The sequence below is a fragment of the Copadichromis virginalis genome, linkage group LG8, assembly GCF_057382275.1.
Source record: "Copadichromis virginalis isolate Kocher_CV1m ecotype Utaka linkage group LG8, C_Virginalis_male_GT1.1, whole genome shotgun sequence".
Classification (NCBI taxonomy): Eukaryota; Metazoa; Chordata; class Actinopteri; order Cichliformes; family Cichlidae; genus Copadichromis; species Copadichromis virginalis.
The window spans coordinates 16,207,600-16,231,291 of record NC_140625.1 but is presented as its reverse complement, the minus strand read 5'-3'; the positions used below and the strand labels follow the sequence as shown (position 1 = coordinate 16,231,291).

The following is a 23,692-nucleotide window of genomic DNA, read 5'->3' as shown; positions in this document are numbered from 1 at the left end:
AGAACCTCTGTCCGAGGAGCTTTTAGCCTTTATTTTATTGCTGCAGCTACCAGTGTCTTCCAGTTGGGTGAACCTCTGCTCTTCTTTCTTCAACCTCAGGGGTTAGACAACCCTTCAGTCGTGGCACAGATCAGGGGATTATTCTGCCCCGATTTCAAACAAAGATCTGTGTATCCTCGGGTCCTGTGTATCCTGTGTATCCTCCAGAAAAAGATCAGGAACACGTCCCCCTTTTGACCAAGAGCCTCGCTGGTCTGGTGTTCCTGGATTTCCGCCAACCCCTTCATGGTTATTGCTGTGTTTATGGGATCCATCCTTTGAGGTGACTAATCGGAGCCCAAACGCCATGACACTTGGACCCAGTTGGTGTCTCTGCAGTCACCGTGTCTGTCTCTGCTGCGAAGGATCCCCGTATATCTGTGACCTCGTCTGGTGTCTGTTCCTTTCTCTGTAAGAGACAGAAAACCAAAACACCTCTCTTCCTAGCTCTAATAATCTAATGTTGTCATCTACTGATCTTCTGGCGATTCAGAATTGGTTTGGAATATTCAGAATGTCCCAGGGACTTATTCTAATCATATCCTATGTGTGTGTAAGCGTGTTTGCATTTAGCCCTCTGCACTCAAAGTCAATACCTGCAATATATCATCACGCCGAAGGAAGCTTATGACCTTCAAAAGACCAAGTGCCAACTCATTATAATAACATTTGCAAGGTGTGTCTGAAAATTATTAAAACCACTCATTTTAACAAAAGACATCAAAAACATTTTTAATTCTAACATTTGCCCCCCTTTTCACAAAAATCATGTGTTTCCTTGCTTTGCTCCACGGCCTTCTGCGGCTCTGCTGTTCGGCTCTTCTCAGAGGTCAGCTCCTGGCCGAGCCCCAACACTGGGTTGAGTCAAACGATGATTTTAATGATCACACGCGTGGGAGATGGACACCGTACGCAGACAGCATCAGATCTCAAAATGGTGGAGCATTGATCAAACTCTTATAGCCTCTAGTGGCCCCCACCTAATCATAAAAGCCTAAACATTCACATGCTTTCTCTCACACGGCGCCTAAGCTACGACCTTGGCTCCCTGTTTATCTGCTCCTGCTGAGATGGAGCAGAAAACCTCTCCAGTATATTCTGTTCCCTTCTAATCAGACAAATAAGGCGATGACTTTCTGTGAACAGTATTTCTTATAACTCAGCAGTATAATGCATCATAAAACAATATCATTCATTCACAATAAATCAGCAGTCTAATGTAATGCAAATCAGTTTAACAAATGCAATAGTTATCACCTTCTTCTAATTCAGGAGAATAATGCAAACTAAAACATCATAATAATTCACAATCTTTAATTAGGGGCATAACATGGCATAAAATAATATTATAATCCCACAAACCGTAAATTGATGGAACACTGTCATATCTTCATTAATAGTACCGTTCCTGACTTGAATACAGCTTTTCTGCTTTACCACAACCAGTTATGTCTGAGGTGGATCTGAATCCTCCGTTGGACACAGTACAACGATCTTTGCCCGCCTCTAGTGTGCACATAAATTTGTCTTTAGGCAGAAACATACTGATAAGAGCAGAAATGCTCATTAGCAGTGTAGTGGTAGTAGTATAAAATAATTTTATTATTATTATTCATTGTTTGAAGTTTTGATGCAAGGATAAAAAAAACAAAACAGGAAATAACCATGTTTATGATTAAGAAATGTTATGTGCTCATTCTTGTTCTCACAGTGTGCAATTTCTATATCAAAATGTCCATTTTCAAATAAGATTTTCAGTTTCCTGATCTTTCAATCTGCACAATTGTTGGGGGAAAACTCTGTAAAAAACCCAGGAGAAATAAAGACACAATGAGACAAAGTTACTTTCTTTATCAAACGTGTACACGGGTGAGCTGCTAAGAACAACTCACACCATGCACAGTGGCTTGGTAATTTTTATAGGCACAGAGCACAGAGACAGTGAGAACAGGATAACAAATAATAAACAGATAAAATAAAACAACTCCATATATGGCGCTAGTCTCGTCAGCAGAGAGCTAGGGAAGATAAAACAATCTAAAACAATATGTCCCAGAAACAAGATGTGTTTGCTGGGAAAGTCTAAAAAGATAATTCTAAACTAATCTAACCATAGGCAAAGGGCAGACAAAAGGCATCTTTGTACATTTAAAAGAAGGTAAAGAAACATAGAATCATTTTTCCTGTAACATTCCCTCCTGTTTTAACTTATTTTAAATGTATACAACAATTGTCTGTGAAGGTTATTTATTAAGCATCTTTAGCAATTTTTTAATTTTCAAAATGTCAGCATAGCAGAAATGGAAGTCATTTGGTCTAAAGAATAAAACAAAAGAAAATAATAAAAAGAAAAACATAGTAAATGAAAATCATAGTAAATGAAATAACAAGTGGAATAAACAAGAAAAAATAATAAAACTAAAACTACAAAAAATAAAAGGATGAAAACTAAAATGAAAACTTTGTATTTAAAAATGATGAAAACCTAATATGTAAAATGAAAACTTCAAAAAATACAAGGATGAAAACCTTATATTTAAAATGATGCAAACCTTAAATTGAAAACTTTATATGTAAAATGATGAAAACTTCATATTTAAAATGAAAACTTAAAAAAAAAAATAAAAGGATGAGAACTTCAAAAATAAAAGGATGAAACCTTTATATTTAAAATGAAAAACTTTATGTTTAAAACTGAAAACTTCAAAAAATAAAGGGATGAAAACCTGCATAACCTACTAATGTTTTAATCAGTGCGTGATCACTTGACAAGTCATTTTTAATCACCACGTCATTCATTAGCAGTTATTACAAGTTCTCCTCTAACAGAATTGCAACGGGATGCTGTTCTTCTTCAGGCACGGCAACATAAACAGTCATTGTAGTTGTTATCATCTTTGAAATCATTACTCTTAGACATGGCGGTGTAGCTGCTCCAGATGTGTGGTCAGTGACATATTTTTGCAGAATGGACAAATTCTGCAAAGCTTCATAAATGTCTCCTCCAGTTTCGTATCCATCAGGGATAAAAGTGCAACATGTTTCCCCGATCAGCTTGCAAACTCCTCCTTGTGATGCTGTTAGCAGGTCTAGTGTCAGTCTGTTCTGCAGCACCATCGTTCTGATGGCCTGCTGTTCTCCTGCTAAGGCGGTTCCCAGGGTCTTAGTCAAGTTGATGTGTCGTAGCAGAGCATATCGGTTGATTTCCACATGATCCCGCACCTCGGCAACTCCAATGCCGGGGATCAAGCTCTGTAAGAATTTCACTCCTCCTCAGATGCGAAACTCTGGTTCCTTTACTGCTTGGTGCCGTCCGTGCACATCCTGTCTGGTAATGAGTCTTTGTTTGTAGTATCATTCGGTAGCTGTAGTTGGAGCGACAGTTGAGGCTCATCAGTGTCGCGTTACTGGCACAGGTTTCGTTGAGTGAACAGTCCATACACTTCCTCTCGTTCCTCGGTGGGCAGAAAGTGTATATGTATTTGCATAGCAGTCAGTTTTATTATTCAAGTAAGCTGTAGTGTTCATAAACTGCCACCAAAAGTTAGTGGCGTAGCCATGGGGAAACTTGGTGTACTTTCCTTTGTCATACAGTGTCTGCCTTTTCTTCATATAGCGTGACTTATTGTCCCTCACGGAAGCAAAGATGAGGAGCCCGGCCATGGTCAGGGCCACTGCAGTTATTAAGAGCCACCACCTCATGACGACGGGACACACCCTCCTGTCGCGAGTAGACCCCCCGGCCAGGAAAGCTGACCCCTCCACCGGGCGAGATCACAACAAGTGGGCAAGCCTGCTGTCAGCTGTGTTTAGATGGCTTCACTTACTGGCTCTGATGGATGCAAGATGGTCGTTCCGCTATTTTGCAAGCTCCAGTTTTTCCTTTGGAGCACTTTGATCAGAACCCAGTCACCGGGCTGTGATCTGCAAGACACTTGATAGACATCATTACATTCTTCGTCATTTACAATCATCTCTTTATTTTCCTACAACTTAGACATACATTTTGCTACTGAAATTGTATCTGCCTTTTTCACTGGGTAGATTTCTGGCCACTTTGAGAATACATCTATAACCACTAGGGTGTATTTTTACCCTTGGCATTCATTTAGCTCAATAAAGTCCATATGGATTGTGTGGTCTCAGGTTTCCCTGAGCATTATATTTTTGACACGTCATGCACGTTCTGACAAATTGTTTTGCTGAAGTTTCAAAATTTACAGTGTAGAAATGAGAGTTGACAATACTGGTCAGTCCCCCCGTTGACAAATGCGTACAGCCATGAGTCACTAATGCCGCCATTTTGTGGAGGAATTTTGGCAACACTGGCTTGCCATAACACATCATTAAGTCGTTTGTCAGAACTGCACCGTGTTTTAGCCATTTTGCCTGCTCTGCTGTGCTTGCTGCTTTTGTTCATTTTTCAACACATCCAGTGGAATCTGATGTGTGTTTACTGCCATCAATGTGATGTTTGTGTTTTGTGCCGCCTATTTTGCTGCTCTGTCGGCAAAGTTGTTGCCTGTAGTAATGAAAGAGTCAGTAGGCGTTGTAAGAGGTTGGCATGCTGAACCAGGTTTCCAGTTGGTGTAATCATTCCTCTGTTATGCCAAATTTTTTGCAAAATGATGTACAGCAGAGAAAACATACTGGCTGTCTGTATGTATATTTATTAGTTTGTCTTTGTGTATTTCACTTTCGCGTATCACAGCTATCAGCTCAGCGCTCTGTGCAGAACACGAAGAAGAAAGGGGTTTTGCTTCTATTATTTTACTATCTGTGGTTACTGCGTAACCTACACAATTTCGGCCTGTGCTGTAAGGTCAAATGCTGTTCTCCTAGCTTCCACACTTGCTGATCATAAGGTGGATCTGGGCCTGGGGTTTGTTTAAATCTCAGAATGTTGTGATACTCGGTCGGTTTCTGGAAAGTGGATGTGGCGGGTGTCATTTAGCATGCACTCAGGTTTAATACCAGAAAAGAATGGCATGACTGCTATCTTAAGTTTTGTCAGAGCGTCTCTACCTAGCAAATTTACTGGACACGACGGGTCATATGCATTTAATAAAGCACCTGCGGCCACTTGCTGTGTGTACTAGTTCTAAAAGGGCAGTTAATTGTTGTACAGTTGTGTGGCCTGAAGCTGACTTTACAACTAATTTGTCCTCTACTCCTACAATCTCGTGGGAAGTGACCTTCCTCTCCACGGTTCTAGCAGGCGTTGTCTCTATGTTATCTGCTGTTTCTGCGTGGCTGTCTGCAGCCTTGGTGTTTATGACTTTGCTCGCCTCTCTGTTCCTGATAGCCACCTGCGGATTAGTGTTTTAGTCTATTGTCAACAGTCAGCCTTATTTTGAAGTTACAGAAAGCTTCTTCTTTTTTGTTTGTCTTGGTTTGGGAGAATAGATGCAACACTACATTTTCACTTAAGGCAGTTTTGAATAATTTCTAGTTTTTCAAACAATTCATGGATCTCACACATTTCAAACTTTCAAGTTAGGGTTGTTTCCCATTTATACATATATATATATATATATATATATATATTTAACTTTGCATTGCTCACAGCTCATAGCTCACAGCTCTAAACCTAGGCATTTTTCAATCATATGCCTAATCACTATGTGTCACTGTGATTCTCAAGTATTGTCACAAGTTCGTTTAAATTCGTTTCCAAAACCAACAAAATAATCAAACAAAAACAAAAAACATAAACATGTCAGGACACAAAAGAAAAAAAAGAAAAATGCTGCCACCCGAACAAGGCAGAAGTCTGCATATGTTGGCTTGTAATAGCATGCAGCTTGTAACATGGTAGACTAATGTGCCTGTGTTAATTCAGCTCCATATTATTGTGTGAAGTTGCACTGGGTTGGGAGTGGTTTTGTGTGTGTCACATTTTTGGTGAGCCAATGGCTGGAATGGGGTTGGACTAATTAGAGGCAGGTGTACTTGATTGCACTGATACACTGGTCTTCTTATAGCCCACACTACAAACACTGCTGTGTTGTTTTGTCTCTCTGTGCAGGTATGTAATGTGATGAAATCAGATATGTTTGGGATGGATGGGTTTTGCCCTATGAATTTTATATTAAGTGTGTCGTTTTGTCTCTCTGTGCAGGCCAGGGCCTATTATATGCCACAGCCTAAAGGCAGCAGGGTTGCAGAGGCTTGAGTGACCACTGACTATATGCTTGCAGGGTGGTGGGTCTCCAAGGACAACTTCTAACCCTGTTAAAGGCAACATGTGGAGTGCAACTTGGCCGTGTGGCATAGCTGGCTCTGGCCTTGGGACTGTGTGTTTTTATACAATTCATAAGTGGGACACTGGACTGTTTTGTCTTTTATCTCTTGATATATTTTTCGTCAATAAATTATCTTTTAGAATTTTATTGACTGTCATCTTTTTGCCCACGACTGAGACGGTTGGTCAGACCTAGAGTCTTTCTTTGGGTGTGTTACAGCAGCTTCTGCTCTAAAAGAAACAAAAAAGAAAAAGAAAAGAAAATGTGGAACATGCTCATCAGCTTAGCAGTGTCTACATATTTAATTCAGCTTCTCAATCCTGTAGTTGTAGCTGTTGTCTACAGGGTTTTGCTTATTGGTTGTTATTATAGGTGTGCTCTATATCTCAGCAATGTGTCATTCTAGGATGATAGGTTTCAAGCTGGTCAAGTGCCTCTATGCACTTCATTAGTTTAGTTATTCTCTGTATTGTCTTCATCTCACATGTCATTACACTGAGTTTCAGCAAACCTTAAGCTTGATGCAGACTACTGCTTAACAATTATCCACCTCACATCATAACCGATTAAGGTGCCTCTTCATATTAATATTATGTCATTGTTAATATTATCCTCTTTGTCTTATATAACAGCAATAGCATATTATAATGTTTTATTAGTGTGTACCATTATACTACTACTGAGCCAATTTGATAGTTAGGATCATCTTATTCAGCAAACAGATAATTTAGAATTCATCCAATCTGCGGTCACATTTGTTCTCTCTGTTGCATGGCGGACCAGGCAGTTCTATTATAATATATTATTTATATTTTATTTTGTATCCATCAAGGGCTTCAGATGACCTGCAGAATCATCCTTTTCCCAGGGTGGAGACAGTTACCTTTTCACACACTGTCCTTGGCTGAACAGTGACACAGCCTTAATATACCTTATTTATTTTATTAAAATATTTTCGCGTGAATTATTTGCTTTATATTCATTTTATACATTGTGGGCATGGTTATCATGCCAACTGTGTTTCATTGTTAATATCACTTTACAGGTTGTTATCCTTGCTATTATTAATTTCAAATATTCTAAAGATAATTTCTACTGTAATTTTCCCTTTGTTCATCTTTATTTCGTACTTTTTATATTTATATCTACTCAGTGGGGTCTGTTTTCAACCCTTTTAAACTACTACAAAACTACTGTGATCTCTAGTTTTCACTTAATAAGGGATTATTATGTTCTTCCTGATATGGGTGTTGCTGCAGATGCGGCTGCAGGAGTGAGTGATGGTTTACTAAAAGGATTGTGGGAACTGCACAGTGTCTCGTCTTCTGGTTTTACTAAACTGGCAGTTGAGTTCTGTTCTTCTGACTGTTTATATTTTGTTTTCTTAAATCTCTCAGTTTACAGACACTGTTTTTGTCCGGCGTCTGGACTTTTCTTTTCTCACCACTGCTCGTCAGCAGGAGTGAGTTTTAATTTCACTTGCTTGATTACCCATCTTATTTATGTATTTACTTATTTTTGTTTAAGTAATATATACACAATACAGCTGCTATCACCTTTGCTGGTATTAGAGACGAGAGTGGTTGCTCACACGCCCTTCTACTTTCGGACTATTTCCAAAAGCGGTGTGAACTTTACGAGACGGAACTCGACCGTTCTCTCAACTCACCAGCACGTCAGTGAATAGCAGTAAAAGAAAAACACAGTAGGAGCAGCTCAGTCTCTTATTGGACCGTGAAAATTCAGCTTGCTCCGTTAATTAAAACAATACACACACACACACACATTCACATTCACACCTATTCGCGCGATCGGAACCCTTATCATAAGGGGAGCTGCCAGTCTTTCTGTAGACGAGCTACTTATTCCCTAGACCCTGTCTAGACCCAGCTGGGGGAGCTACCCAGAGCTCCAAACCTAACCCACAGAAGTGGGGAGCTTCCAGTCGACGAGCTCCAAGCTACCAGCCGACGAGCTACTTTAAACCCACAGAGGTGGGGAGCTTCCAGTCGCGACGAGCTACTTTCGCTATTTTAAATTCCCTGAATTTAAAATACGCTTTTACGCAAGATTGTGTCAGTGTGTCTGTATCTACCTGGTCAGTGTCGCCGGGTCTGGTCCACCTCGATCGGGCCCCACCACCGTGGGTCGCTTTCTAGAACGTTGGCCAAGACTCGAATTTAACGCCCTTGGTCTTTGACCACACACCTAGTGTGTGGGCTGTCGACAGACGAACAACGTGGACTGGTCACGGAGATGGGACACGATGGAGGCGCTCCGGCTCCGAAGGACCAAGAAATGTTGGGGGAAAACTCTGTAAAAAACCCAGGAGAAATAAAGACACAATGAGACAAAGTTACTTTCTTTATCAAACGTGTACACGGGTGAGCTGCTAAGAACAACTCACACCATGCACAGTGGCTTGGTAATTTTTATAGGCACAGAGCACAGAGACAGTGAGAACAGGATAACAAATAATAAACAGATAAAATAAAACAACTCCATATATGGCGCTAGTCTCGTCAGCAGAGAGCTAGGGAAGATAAAACAATCTAAAACAATATGTCCCAGAAACAAGATGTTTGCTGGGAAAGTCTAAAAAGATAATTCTAAACTAATCTAACCATAGGCAAAGGGCAGACAAAAGGCATCTTTGTACATTTAAAAGAAGGTAAAGAAACATAGAATCATTTTTCCTGTAACAACAATATAACAAAATTATATTATTTAACAAACTGCTATAAGTGGTGGCCATTAATTATAATCAGTAGTACCCACCACAAAAGAAGGATATCGTTTCCATGTCTTAAAAAAGAAGCCAATGCTGAAGTGCATTAACCCTGGATTCTGTGTAATAACCAGAAGTGTCTGCTCTGGTTCTAACAGAGGTGTCAAACATAAGGCCCGGCGGCCAGAATCGGTCCAACCAAGACTCTAATTCAGCCCCACTGGGCAGCTTTAGAAAATGTGAAGGAGTTAAGAGATTTTGGAACTTTTAACTAACTTTTCATAAGTTTTACACCTTTTCCTGATGCTAAAAACGTTTAACCCTCAGTGCCATTCATACTACGCCAAAGTAATTAAATAATAGATAACAAATTAAGTCACAGGAAAGTTCCTGTTTATGTGCTATTATTGAGTTCACAATAAATTAACAAACACTTTATTTGTTGTAATCAGAGGAGAGTCAGTGCAGTGAACTTTGTAACCATGTAGCTTCACTGGTCTTAACATCCCTAGTCTAGATTAAGCTGCATGCATGTTTGTTGTGGCGGAGCAGCCGGAGTGTTTGAGCTGTGGACCCAAAAGCAGACACGGGAGAACAAAACTCAATCTTAACAGAAAGCGAGCCATTTATTGAGGCTGGCATCCGAAGCAAAAACAAGACAAGGCGAGTTGCGGAAAAAAGGAAACTAAAAACTTAAACTGGGCTAAACTAAAACTAAACATGAAAACTGTGACATGGAGACTTGCAGTGACATGATACGAGATAAGCAGACAACCCAACACTAAACAGAGGGAAACAGAACGTAAATACACTGAAGGATAATGAGGAAAGTGGAAACACCTGGGAAACAGAGATGACATAACAAGGAAACAAGACTTTCAAAATAAAACAGGAAACATGTACAGACATGAACTGGGACACGCAAGCTTGAAACAAGAGACAGAGAGAACGAGCGAGAGTGATAGAGCAACACCGAGGAGAAAGACGTGGGGAAAGTACACAGACAAGGAGATAGAAGAATAGAATAGGTAGAATAGAATAATCCTTTCATTGTCCCACAAGGGGAAATTTGGTTGTATCAGCAGCAAAAACACACATATACAAACAGAACAGGACACAGAACAGAAACACAATTTTTACATATTTATATCATGGACAATAGTTACCAAAGCAGAGTACTGTACAGTTATTAAAAATAGAGTGCATATAAGAGGCAAACCCAGGTTGTAGTGTGCAAACAGAGCAGGATACTGAAAGATGTTTAAATAGTTAAGAATATTTAGAATAATTAGAAAAGTGCAGATTGTGTATTGTACCTGCGCATTAAAAAATTGACATGTAACTTCCAATAAGTTAGTGTATATATAAACTGAGAAAGGTAATGTGCAAGTTATAACACATGACAAACAGAAAAAGACACATATACAAGGAGAAGTGGATGATAACATGAACTAGACTAAACCTAAACTAAGACAAGCTAATAATAACCCTAGAACTTAACATTATCTCATAAGTAATCAAAAAATGCAAAATAACTCAAAATGCTGGGTCACAGCCCCGGCCCCCTGACAATGTTGTTGTTATTGCTCTTTCTTTTTTAGTTGGGAGGCTGAATGTCCCCTTGCCTTGATAACTGTCTGGTCAGTTAAATTCTTTTACCAGGTAAGGTGAGCAGGTTTTGTCCTTTGACTGCTCAGTAGCCCAGATTCTGCCTAAATTATTAACAGCAGCAAGTCTTAATAAGCTGACTTAGATCTGACAGATGCAGCACACTAAATTTGGTTGTGTTTCTGGCTTCTGGAGACAGTGGATGCTCTAGTCAAGAAAAATAAAGAGAACTTGTTTCTAGTTTTAAGAATTTCTTCTGTCAATCGTACTAAATATTTTGACTTAACATGAAAAATAGAGCCAAGCACAAACAGGTTTTATACAAAGACTTTACAGCTGGGATGAACTCAGTGCTGTGACCATGGAGCATGCTTTTAGCACCTTATCTGAAGCATTTATTCCTGTTCTGCCTGGAAAACATGTTGGGATGTGTTTACTGATATTTCTATTCCATTTCTAAGGGATATCCTTTTGTGATTTTCAGCTTTAGGAAATTATTTCATAAAAATATCCCACATACAGCCTGTAACATACATGCTTTAAGCATTCCAACATGCAGTTCTGCAGATAAAGGTCAAAATGTTTTTCTCGTCCCTCACCGTGTTAGGTCCAGATGTAGGCTGAGTAAGTAGAACAACAGCTGTGTTAAATCTGTGCAACTCCCCACATTCACATCTGGGGAATCGCTCGTGTTTGCTTTTCTTGGCTGTCTGCTGTGCAGCTCCATCAGGGCAGGTATGTATTTCTGGAAATGAAACAGCAGTCAAATGAGATTTCATTAATAAATCAACAGCCTGAAACCATTAAAGATTAAAACAGGGTACACCTCACTGCGTACGGTACACCTCACTGACAGGCAATAATAAGTCAAGGCTAAGTGATTGCTCATTTTCTGCTGAGATTTTCATGGTAGTTTTCAGTTGACCTGCCTAAAATCAAACTAATTACTAAAAGAAGTGATTTTAATTTTGTATCTTTCCATAAAAGCTTCATTCCACTGTAATCCACTTCATTCAGTCCACTTGCTGGCAGATGGGGGGCATTTTGACTGAAAAAGGACTCCCTGCATAAATGAATAGTAGCAAAACACATGGTGATTCACAAGGAGATGCATTATTAACAAAAAGTTCTTTGTGTTCTTGATGTCTCAGAGAAAAATGACAGCACAGCAAGAGACGACTGAGTAAAGAAGGAGTTCAGAGCATAGTCGAGTTTTCAAAATATTACTATTCAATACCTAAAGTAGTAGAAGACAGCAGTGCAGATGTGTCATTTTGTTCTACTCTATTTTGCAGTGAGCAAAGTCCAACATGGAGTTAAACGTTTACATTTTATTGCATAGTTTTAATTATCTGAGCTTATATACTGTTTTGTTTGTTTGTTTGTTTGTTTGTTTGTTTGTTTGTTTGTTTGTTTGTTTGTTAATTAGTTAGTTTATTTGCTTGTTTTAATCAATTTTAAATCATGCTTTTTATTTGTTCTTGTTTCTAATGTCTCTGTAAAGCACTTTGAATCACCTTGTTGTTGAATTGTGCTATACAAATAAACTTGCCTTGCCTTGCCTTGCCTTATCTGAGCGAGGCTAATGTACCATAAGCTGATTATTTTTTATCTTGTACACACAAATGTGTCCTTGAACAACTTATTATCTTGTATGTGGTAATTATTTATCATGTGCACAAACAATAATTTATTACACATGACATCGCCAGGGTTGTTTTCATGGTAATTGTGGGCTTTTAATGATTTCCTTGAACTGATTGCACAGCATGCATCAATGACTTTAAAAAAGTAGAATTGATGGCACATGTTTGAATTTATTTTGGATTTTCTTTAATACAACGGTCAGAATTGTACATACAGGCTCAAATATATACTTACACAGTATATATTTGGTTAATGTCCTTTATCAAGTTACACCTTGACCAGACACTGTTTGTAGCTAACAGCTGGCATCTGGTATAAATCAGGCTGAATATTTGACCGCTTTTCTTGGCAGAATCAATAGTTTATTTAGATCTGTGGCCCTCCTGGCACGGACTTCTAAGTTTTCTAAGTGCAGTCCACAAATTTTAAACAGGGTTGAAGTTGGGGCTTTGGGCCGGCCATTCCAGAAGCTTAATCCATTGCTAAAACCACTTTTGACTTGTTTGGCATCATTGACCTGTTGGAACAACCAACTATATCCAAGATTTACCTTTATGGCTGTTGATTTGAGGTGAAGTTGAAGAGTTTGACGATCATCCTCCGTCATTATTCCATCCGGTTTGTGCAATGCACCAGTATCACTGGCAGCAAAACATCTCAAGAGCATGAATCTACTAGCACATAAATACAAGAATGGTCTCTGTTGTAGACTAATCCATTAAGGGATAGTTTATTGGAAGCTTGGTGTTTATGGGTTTTATACAAGAAGATGTGGCATGCACCAAGCTGACAAAACAGCTATCTTTGTGTGGTCATGCAGTGGAAAAAGTGCATAACCACACAGATGTCTTAAGTTGATGATGAAGGAACACTGAGTTTTTCTCATATGAAACACAGGAAGATGTGAATTCTGAAGCAGTTCTTGCTTTTAGTGATCCAATGCAGAGTTTACACTGCAAAAGATTGAATTAACATTGAGAGGGGAAAACAACAACTTATGTGTGACCCATGAGGTTGTCCTGTTGGTTCTCTTCTGTTTGTGTAATTAGCTTTTGCCATTTTATTTCTTTAAGTGAAACTGGTGGGTGGAGCTGACCTGGCTCACATTTCACTACACCTGTGCAGGCTCGGCTTGGCTTGGAGGGACAAGAGCAGTATATCAAATCCTCCAACACCGTCTTTTCCAGTGGCTGACAGAGCTTTCGTTTCATATGCACACACTCATACATTTACCATCCATTCTGACATACTGACAGTCACATAGTTTTGTTTCTTTATTTAGCTGAAATACAATCTGAAGACTATGTGTGGTCTCACCTCATATTTTTTGCAGGTTTAAAACTAAAATCATCTCCAGCTGCAATAATAAAGTGGTATCAAAATTAATCCCCAAAAATTTATTCTGTTCATCTGGATATAGCGTTTTCAGCAGGAGAAACATTTAGTCACTCAAGAAGGCTAGCATTCTTAGACAGAGATTTCCATCAGTAATGGGGGACATTTAAAAGTTAATATGTACCGTAAACCTACGCATACGGATCAGTTTTGAAAAGGCCACAGCGGCCAGGGAAGCAGAAGACCATCACATCAAGAAGGCCCTGAGTAGATGTGGTTATCCCATGTGGTTATCTTAGTTTCAGTAAGGCAAGGCAAGGCAAGTTTATTTGTATAGCACAATTCAACAACAAGGTGATTCAAAGTGCTTTACAGAGACATTAGAAACAAAAACAAATAAAAAGCATGATTTAAAATTGATTAAAACAAGCAAACAAACAAACTAACTAATTAACAAACAAACAAACAAAACAGTATATAAAATCAAAACAGATAAAATCAGAAATAGATAAAATCAGTAGTTAAAATGTTAGTTTTGAAATTTAAGCTTAAAAGTGTGGATTTGGTGCTTTATTCAAATGCAGCTGAGAACAGGTGAGTCTTCAACCTGGATTTAAATAAACTGAGTGTTTCAGCTGATCTGAGGCTTTCTGGGAGTTTGTTCCAGATATAAGGAGCATAAAAGTTGAATGCAGCTTCTCCGTGTCTGGTTCTGACTCTGGGAACTGATAAAAGACCAGATCCAGATGACCTGAGGGATCTGGAAGGTTCATACTGGGTCAGGAGGTCATTGATGTATTTTGGTCCTAAACCATTCAGAGCTTTATAGACCAGCATCAGAACTTTAAAGTCTATCCTCTGACGGACAGGCAGCCAGTGTAAAGACCTCAGAGCTGGACTGATGTGGTCCACTTTTTTGGTCTTAGTGAGGACTCGAGCAGCAGAGTTCTGAATGAGCTGTCTGACTGATTTTTTAGGTAGACCTGTAAAGATGCTGTTACAGTAATCAAGCCTACTAAAAATGAATGCATGGACTAGTTTTTCCAGGTCCTGTTGAGACATCAGATCTTTTATCCTTGATATATTCTTGAGGTGATAGTAAGCTGATTTTGTTATTGTCTTAATGTGTTTTTCTAAGTTTAGGTCTGCATCCATCACTACACCCAAATTTCTCGCCTGGTTTGTGGTTTTTAGATGTATAGATTGAAGTTCTCTGGTGACCTGTAATCGTTTTTTTTGGCGCCAAAGACTATTACCTCAGTTTTGTTTTTGTTTAGCTGGAGAAAATTGTGGCACAGCCAGTCATTAATTTCCTCAATGCATTTACCAAGAGCCTGTACAGGGCCTTGGTCTCCTGGTGACATTGTGATATATATTTGTGTGTCATCTGCATAGCTGTGGTAGTTTATTTTGTTGTTCTTTATAATCTGTGCCAATGGGAGCATGTAAATGTTAAACAGAAGGGGTCCCAAGATGGAACCTTGGGGAACTCCACATGTGATACTTGTCTGCTCAGATGTGAAGTTACCTATTGATACAAAGTATTTCCTGTTTTCTAAGTATGTTTTGAACCAGTTTAGTACAGTTCCTGAAAGACCTGCCCAGTTCTCCAGTCGTTTGAGTAATATGTTGTGGTCAACTGTGTCAAATGCTGCACTGAGATCCAGTAAAACTAAGACTGACATTTTTCCACTGTCTGTATTCAGACATATGTCATTAAACACTTTGGTCAGAGCAGTTTCAGTGCTGTGGTTCTGTCTAAAACCTGACTGGAAGGCATCATAGAAGTTATTCTGTTTTAATAAGTAATTGAGCTGTTGAGAAACTGGTTTTTCAATGATCTTACTTAAAAATGGGAGATTTGAGATCGGCCTGTAGTTGTTCATTTGTGTCCTGTCAAGATTGTCCTTTTTCAGTATAGGTTTAATTACAGCAGTTTTTAGTGGTTCCGGAAACACACCTGACATTAAAGAAAAGTTGACGATCTGTAACAGGTCTGACTCTAAAGTCTTTGAGACCTTTTTGAAAAAACTTGTTGGCAGGACATCTAAACAGCAGGAGGAGGTGTTCAGTTGACCTAAGATGTCCTCCAGGTCTTTGCTGTTAATAGGGTGAAACTGTTTGATGGTGTTTAAACAGTTTTTCGGTGGACACAGTACATATCCTGGATCTGCTGTTGATGTACCAATTGCTTGTCTAATCTTTTGGATTTTGTCTGTGAAGAATTTGGCAAAGTCATTGCAGGCCAATGGTTGAATGAAGTTCAGCTGCCACTGACACAGGAGGGTTTGTTAGCCTGTCAACTGTAGAAAATAAGACCCGAGCAGTATGGCTGTTTTTAGTGATGATGTCAGAGAAGTAGGACCTCCTTGCACTCCTCAGTTGTAAATTATAATTGTGAAGTTTCTCTTTATAGATGTCATAATGAACCTGGAGGTTTGTTTTTCTCCATCTGCGCTCAGCTTTCCTACACTCTCTTTTTTCATTTTTCACTAGTGTGGAGTTTCTCCATGGAGACTTTTTCCTTCCAGAGATAACCTTCACCTTAATGGGAGCAATAGTGTCCATTACATTTAACATTTTTGCATTGAAGCTATTGACGAGCTCATTGACTGACCCTCTGGACAGCTCAGGTGTTAATGGGAAGACCTGGTTAAAGATCTCACTACTGTCTTCAGTTATACACCGTTTTGTGATCACTGCTGTTGATATATTTGTGTGGGCTGAGATTTTACTTTCAAAGAAAACACAGTAATGATCAGACAGGCCCACATCAGACACAGTAATGTTTGAAATGCTCAGGCTCTTGGAGAGCAGTAGGTCAAGAGTGTGTCCTCTATTATGTGTGGCCTCTGTTACATGCTGAGTCAGCCCAAAGTTGCCCAGAGTGTTACTCAGGTCTTTAGTCCCTTTGTCCTGAGGGTTGTCCACATGGATGTTAAAATCCCCAACAATAATTACACAGTCGAAATCAACACAGATCACAGACAGCAGTTCACTGAGGTCATTAAAAAAGTCTGTGCAGTATTTGGGAGGCCTGTAAACATTAAGAAACACAACTTTGGATGGGGCCTTCAGCTGTAAAGCCACATATTCAAAAAGACTGAAAACTTCCAGGAGATAGCTGCTTACATTGAAATGATTCATTAAATAAGACAGCAACCCCTCCTCCTCTCATGCTCACCCTGGCCTCACTGATAAACTGTAGTTAGGAGGGGTCGTCTCGATGAGAACAGCTCCACTGTTACTTTGGTCCAACCAAGTTTCAGTTAAAAACATAAAATCAAGGCTGTGCTCAGTGATTAAATCATTAATTAAAAATGTTTTCCCAGCTAAGGATCTAACATTTAATAAAGCCAACTTAAGTGTTTTAGAGGCATTACTTGTCCCCTCGTGTTTGGGAGCAGTCTGTGGCACACAAGGTATGTTTACTATATTTAAAGATCTTTTAGAGTGCAGCTCTCTGTGTTTTGACCAGGCCACATGTCTCCTGTCACCTAAAAGTACAGAAATTTTAAAACCTTCTAGTAAACAGGGTCCCAGCTTCTCCTGGGAAAAGTCACCACTGCCATAATCCTCGCAGCCCGGACCCTCCACACATCACACATCAGACTGCGGAGACAGAGCATGAAGGTGGTAAGGAGGAACTAAGGGGGGCGAGGCTGGGCAATGTGACTTCGATTGCTCTGTTGAGGGTGGGGCTCGATGGCGAACCTTTGGCTGCTCTGGTGGGGGGTTTATGGGGGACAAAAAGGGATTGGGCCGGGGGGTAGATCTGAGCCCAGCATTGACCCGCTCCATCATCTCCTCAGTGAATTTCAGGTGTGGGGAGGAGGGAGAAAGGGAGGGGGAGGAAGGTGATGGGGGTGATGGCCTGTCAGGGGTTTGGGGGACCTTGGGTCCCTGGTCCTGGTTGTTGGTGTTGTTGAGAGAGTTGGAGGCAAATAGGGACCCCTCTTCTTGCCTCAGATGTCTCTCCTTTCTGAGGCTCTTCCCAGGTGGGGGCAAATGGAGCTCCTCCTCAAGGTTTCTGCTGGGCTTTGTCTGTTCTTGGAGTACTGTTTGTTCCTCTTTATGAGATAACTCCTCATTTATCTCAGCCTTGGCACCAAGCACAGATGGATGACGTGTGGAATAAAACAAGTTGAAGGTGAACAGTTTCACCCCTGACTTGTTAAAATTAAATCAATTTGCTTTAAACAGATGCCTGCATTCCCAAAAAATATTAAAGTTGTTGATAAAATGCACTGAGTGGTCAGCACATGTTGATATAAGCCATTTATTCAGTGTAAACAACCTGCTGAATCTCTCGTCTCCTCCTCTGACGGGCGGTACAGGTCCACTGATGAATACAGCTGCATTCAGAGAGTTTACAGTATTTAATAATCCAGTAAAGTCCAGTTTCAGAACCTCCGACTGTTGTTTGGACACATCGTTTGACCCTGTATGCAGAACAATGTTTGTCACAGTTGGATATTCATCTGCAATTTGAAGAATTCTCTCCTTCAGGTTGTTGACCATATCGTTAGGAAAGCAGAGGACTTTAGTGTTCTTACCGCACATCCTTTGTACATCTTTTACGGCAGAGTCACCCACAATCAGAGTTTCAGGCCTAGCCTTTAGCTTTCCCTGTGGCCTTTTACTTTTCAAAAGATTTTCGGACCTTACTTCGCTACTTTTAGATGGATGGTTGTCCGATATAGATCCAGGGTTAGTTTTAGTTTCTTTAATGGGAGGTATTTGAGAAAGAGGTGAGATTGAAGAACTCCAAACCAGCTATTATAATATAAAAACTTTGCTCAGATAAACATACACCCCAATGTCTCTTCATGCTACATGTGTCAGTCATTAGACTATTATGCATGTATTCTGTGTTGGTTACATTATTAAAAACAGTTATTAACAAATATTCTAAGTCTAGTTTTAAATAATATCTCAATCAAAAATGATTCTTTTTTCAGATTTAGTTATAGTTTTTAGTTTGATTTTAGTTAACTATGTTAACCTTGCTCGTTTACTGATTGTGGTGAATTCATTAACCTGAAATGACTGCGTCTTCTCTTTTACGTGCTTTACGGTAATTTTCTCTTAGAAACGGAAGTCTCAATGAGAACTTCCTTAGTTACAAGACGCTCGCACTCCGATTGTGTGTTGATTTTTTAGCTTGTAGCCTTCTTGCTACGTTTTCCAACGTGTTTAAGTCATAAAGACAAAATTTATTTGACCTTTAATTTAATTTTACTGTGACGCGAGACAGCGGAGAAACTCTTCGGGTAAAGTGTCCATATTCCCGCTCGTTTTTCATGGCTCTTTAGAGGAAATGACTTCCATCCAGTGGTGTTTTTTACCCCTTATATTGACGGTCATATGTGGACGTCTGGCACACGGAGCTACAGACCCAGTGGGGAGTTCCTCCATCAGTGCCACCCCCGCTAATGGGGAACCGATCAGCTCTGCCACCCCTGAACCGAGCGGTACGGAGGCCGTGAACTCCACTGGTGTCAACACCACGGAGGTCCCTACGCTTGCCACCGTGAACTCCACGATGAACACGACGCTGTCCGCGACCGAAGCGCCCACTGCGGCCGCCGAGAGTCCAACTGCAACCACCGTCCAGCGTGCGGTGTCTCCACAGGGTAAATTACACCTCCACCTACATCATAGGTGTCAAACTCTGGCCCGCGGGCCAAATATGGCCCGCAGCCTAATTACATTTGGCCCGCGAAGCCATACCAAATTATTATTAGAGCTGGCCTACTGGTATTATACAGCTAATATATATATTGTTTAGTATTAAGCTTTGCTTGTTCCATATTCAGTTTTTCAGCAAAACTTGTTTGACTCCATAAGAAAAGATTCATTCTTAAATCTGGAGGAAGATTTTTTTCCAATAAATATTAATGTTAGCCCGCGACCTTGTTCCAGTTTTGAATTTTGGCCCACTGTGAATTTGAGTTTGACACCCCTGACCTACATCGTTTGTTGGGGCGGTTAAGTCTTTTTGTTGCTTCGATCAGGCTTCCCGCTAATTACTCAAGCTAGACTTTGTGGATCTGACGGTGATACCACACCTAGCATAAGTACTCCCAAGCATGTCCAACCCTTTTCCTGATGTTTTCCAGCGTGTCTCTGTGATTTAACCCCTGGTTTCTGTGACATCGGCTGCTGCTGTGACACAGCTGACTGTGGGGTCCCTAGCTTGAGCGCTGTCTTCACTGGATGTCCGCAGAGAGCCATGTGAGTGTTGGTCGTTAGCTCTATAACACGTGTAGTACACAGCTTCAGCATTTAAAATACCATTTTTAACTTTACAGATCAGGTGTTTGCATTGAGAAATGGCTGATGTTCAGAGCCAATGTGGATTCGTCTCTTATCACAGTGACCGACTCTCTGTTTTGTGTGCAGCCTTCAGGTAAATGGCATAACTTTTTTTTTAAAAATTACAGGTAAGGTCAACGTATATCATTATCGTTTTCCAACCTCCAAACAGATAACACGTCCCAGTCTTTCCCAGCCCAACCTCAGCATCCAGTTTTAGGGGACTCGTACCACTTCTCTCTACAGAAGAGTCCAACTGTAGGCCCCAGCAGAGGTTTTTACATGGTAAGTGCTCACAGACTTAAATAATTAAAACAAAAAAAACGTAAGATATTTGAAATCATCACAACTTTTTTTTCTGTAGGTTGATGATGTCATCCAGACATATTTCCCCAACTCCTCCGTGCGGGGTCTCCTCCGTCAGCCATCTCCAGGACCGGCAGCGTCAGCTTTTTGCATCGACCGCAACCCTGCAAGTAAGATCACATAAAAAGTTAAATGTTGAACTGTTGAGTGGCAAAGTGCTGTTACACCATTTTAAGTGCAGCCCTGCCACCTAGAGTTGCTTCTTCATATTTACTTTGGACAGTTTTGGGAGAATTAGTTTAGGATATTTTCTACAGATGTCTTAGACACAGCAGCCCAACTCAGACGTGTGGGTTTGTGGCAGTATACATGATAGCCTTTTATACTGGGGAGGCCAGCAAGTATCCTATAACTGACTCATCTCTTAGCCCCTCCTGATCAAGGACCAATCTCCACATTGTGTCCCAGGCTGAGCCCAAACACTGTTCAGAGGAAACGCCGCAATATCATTCTTTCTGCTTGTTGCCATAGGTGACGGTAGGAATGTAGACTGATTTCACACTCAGCTCTCTTGTCACGACAACAGTCCGTACAGAGACACCACACCAATTTGTGTGCATGTGGGGGTGCTCAGAGGAAATCTTGCACATGTTTTAAGGCTCCATCACTACTAAACAGGTGTTTACAGGTGTTAGAGTGATGTGTGCTGCCATCCAGGTGATGACTTTGTCAGGAAAAGACTTGCACACAACCACATTCTGCTCATATTGTACTGTAAACAATGTCTTACTTATCAAAAGTTGGTACACACATGCAGAATTATTACAACAACACGCTGTTTCCTACGCCACATTTTATCCACCTTAATTCCTCCCCTTCTTGTAGAGTTCTTGAGGTCTGTGTCTCTGTCTTGTGCACGGATGGTGACTCCTCAGTCATGCATCACAGATCCAAGCCTCAGCGCCAACTCCTACTTCTCCGACCTGCATCTCGTCAAGGTCAGCGAGTCCATTTGCACTAAATCCTTTTAAGTGCATGATTAGCTGTGAGACTCTCACCGCAGATGGACTAATATCGTGTTTTTCTGTGACAGATCCCAAAAGCTGAGATGGCACCAGTGTCAGATTTTCTGGTAAGTCGTACATTGCTGTTGTAAATGCGCTTTGACACTCCACTTAAAATACTTTGTCTATAGTACATGTACTACACTGGAAAGGCAAAAATAGGACTTAATAGTTGTTGCTGGGCTAATATTTCACAGTTATTGATTATTCTTACAGGCTAATGTTTTCCTGACTGTTTTAGATCCCAGTGACCAACCTGTCAGTTTGGCCTTCACCAACGCTGCGGAACAGCTCCTGTATTAATGCAGTGCAGAAGGTGAACAAGTGCACAACTGTGTGGTGAACCACGAGTGCTCAAGTGTGTGACGAAACATTGACGTTGACTCTGCTGTTTCTGCCTTTCCTGCAGGTGAAGTTTGTCATATTTTACACCGGCAGAGGGGAACTCGCAAACGCAACGGTTGATGTAACCCTAGCCGACGTGAATCAGAGTCAGCTGTTGCTCCAGATGCACTCCGTAGAGTTCCAGGTAGAGCCAAAAGAATTAAAAAAACTAATTTTAAACAGTTTAATGTGCCAAGTAATGTCGTTTTTCTCTTTTAGCTGACCAAACCGATTCCCACTCCCGCAATACTGAACCCTGCAGTCGGACTTAAAGTTGGATCTCCTCTCATCGGTCGCTTTTTAAAGGAAGCGATGCCTGTATCCTAACTACAATTTTAAGATTGTATCTTTTAATTTATCTGCCAAGCTTCGGGGAAGTTTGGCTCCTTAACAGTGAGCCAGCTGACCTCACTGGGGGTGTCACAAAGTGGGACCTGTTCCCCTGATACAACCACGCGAACGCCCATCCTCTTCACGCACAACATCATCACTGGCTGCACATTCAGGTGAGTCTGCATTATTTCTTTTTGCCTCTGTTGTCTGTGGTTCTAGTTAGCTTACATTAGGACAAGTGGAGATGTCGCTAAAATAATGAGCAATATCCTCTGCTTTTTAAAAAAAATTTATTTCCGTGCTACAAGCTCTCCAGCCAACGACTGCTCAGAGCTGCGCTCGCAGATTTATGGGATTTTGCAGGGACTTGCTACTCCTGATGAGATCGCCATGAGCTCGGGCTCCCAGCCAGACTGGGCGAGAGTCCTCACACAGGAGTGTCCCTTCAGCCTGCAGGTATAACCGAAATCTGACCCCCATACACCGTTACAGCTGTTCTGGTGTCTGCAGCAGCACCTAGTGTCGGTGCTTTGTATCTCCCTTCAGCCAGTCGCAGCAATTCAATTCAGTTTTATTTATATAGCACCAAATCACAACAACAGCTGCCTCAGGGCGCTTTATACTGTAACCCAACAATCAAACCCCCTATGAGCAAGTGCTTCCTGTTAAAAGGGAGTTTTTCCTTCCCACTGTCGCCAAAGTGCTAGCTCATACAAGATCATCTGATTGTTGGGGGTTTCTCTGTATTATTGTACGGTCTTTACCTTACAATATAAAGTGCCCTGGGGCAGCTGTTGTTGTGATTTGGTGCTATATAAATAAAACTGACCTGAGTATCTGTACACAGACACGTTTCACAGAGACATTTATGTTGTTCCTTCTCAGGAAACGTGTGAATCAGGCTGTGTCCTCCCTCACTCTCTCTCCATCGAAGTACTGTGGGCTCGCCTGGGTCCCCTCGACATTCCCCAAAACTACATCCTAGGGGCCAGATACCTTTTCCAGTGTCAAAATTTCAAGGTGTGCTCTCTACATCTCACTTTTTTCTCTGTTTTTTCTGACAAATTGACCTTTAACATTCCTCTCCTCCTGTCTTTATTTTTTGTTTTCTTTTTCCTCCTCAGTGTCCTCTGTCATCCTCTCTCGCTCTGACCACTAGAGTTACGTTCGCTGACAGCACAGTCTACCCAGAACCCCCCAGGGGTTTGCCTCAGCCTTTCTGGAAGTTTCCTTTTGGCTTCTTCACGAGAGGCTCCGCTGAGCTGGACGGCCACATTATTATGAACAGCAGCAGCACAGAGAAGGTCACATGGAGTTTAATGCTGCTCACAGTCATGTCACTAACAGGATTAGACTTCCTCTGCAGGTAACTTGACGGGTAACTGGAGCAGCACTGGAACTCGAGGAAAAGTTTTCTAAAATACCTAATTTATTGTTTCAATTATTTCTCAGAAATAAATACATTTTCACAAGACAGTTTGAGTCATTTTTAGACTGCATCACTGAGGTAAAGAGGCACTGTTTGCACACAGCTCCTCATCTCTCTGCGCCTCCTGCTGTCGCTGGTTTCTGTGCGTTTCCTTCTTTTTCTCTGTGACGCGCACATAGTTGAGGAGATTGACGACTGCAGCGGGAGTTATACCTTCCAAGCGAGTAGCAGCTCCCAGCTGGAGGACAGAGCAGAA

The 23,692-nt window shown here is 40.8% G+C and overlaps 2 protein-coding genes and 1 long non-coding RNA gene across 5 annotated transcripts in view; 1 reads left to right on the top strand and 2 right to left on the bottom strand.

The window, feature by feature from the left end:
- Positions 1-1,880: 1,880 nt before the first annotated feature.
- On the bottom strand, positions 1,881-7,263 carry LOC146703078 (uncharacterized). Its single transcript, XR_014921949.1, has 2 exons — positions 2,699-7,263; positions 1,881-2,604 (listed from the first exon to the last, which is right to left on the bottom strand). It is a non-coding gene; the product is annotated as an uncharacterized LOC146703078 (long non-coding RNA).
- An 11,417-nt stretch (positions 7,264-18,680) lies between these two features.
- LOC146703077 (tectonic-3-like) lies at positions 18,681-23,481 on the top strand. The gene is made up of 14 exons (XM_085466195.1): positions 18,681-19,238; positions 19,725-19,839; positions 19,917-20,014; positions 20,093-20,205; positions 20,285-20,396; positions 21,112-21,224; positions 21,320-21,358; positions 21,532-21,606; positions 21,700-21,819; positions 21,894-21,992; positions 22,077-22,180; positions 22,316-22,463; positions 22,893-23,027; positions 23,132-23,481. The coding sequence occupies exons 1-14, from the start codon at positions 18,923-18,925 to the stop codon at positions 23,375-23,377; spliced, it is 1,833 nt and encodes a 610-aa protein (XP_085322321.1). The 5' UTR covers positions 18,681-18,922; the 3' UTR covers positions 23,378-23,481.
- mto1 (mitochondrial tRNA translation optimization 1) overlaps positions 23,415-23,692 on the bottom strand; it is a 5,366-nt gene continuing 5,088 nt past the window's right edge. For all 3 annotated transcript variants that reach the window (XM_085466193.1, XM_085466192.1, XM_085466194.1), the window contains exon 13: positions 23,415-23,674. In XM_085466193.1, the coding sequence (XP_085322319.1) occupies positions 23,507-23,674 (168 nt within the window). In that variant the 3' untranslated portion in view covers positions 23,415-23,506. The remainder of the gene's footprint in view (positions 23,675-23,692) is intronic.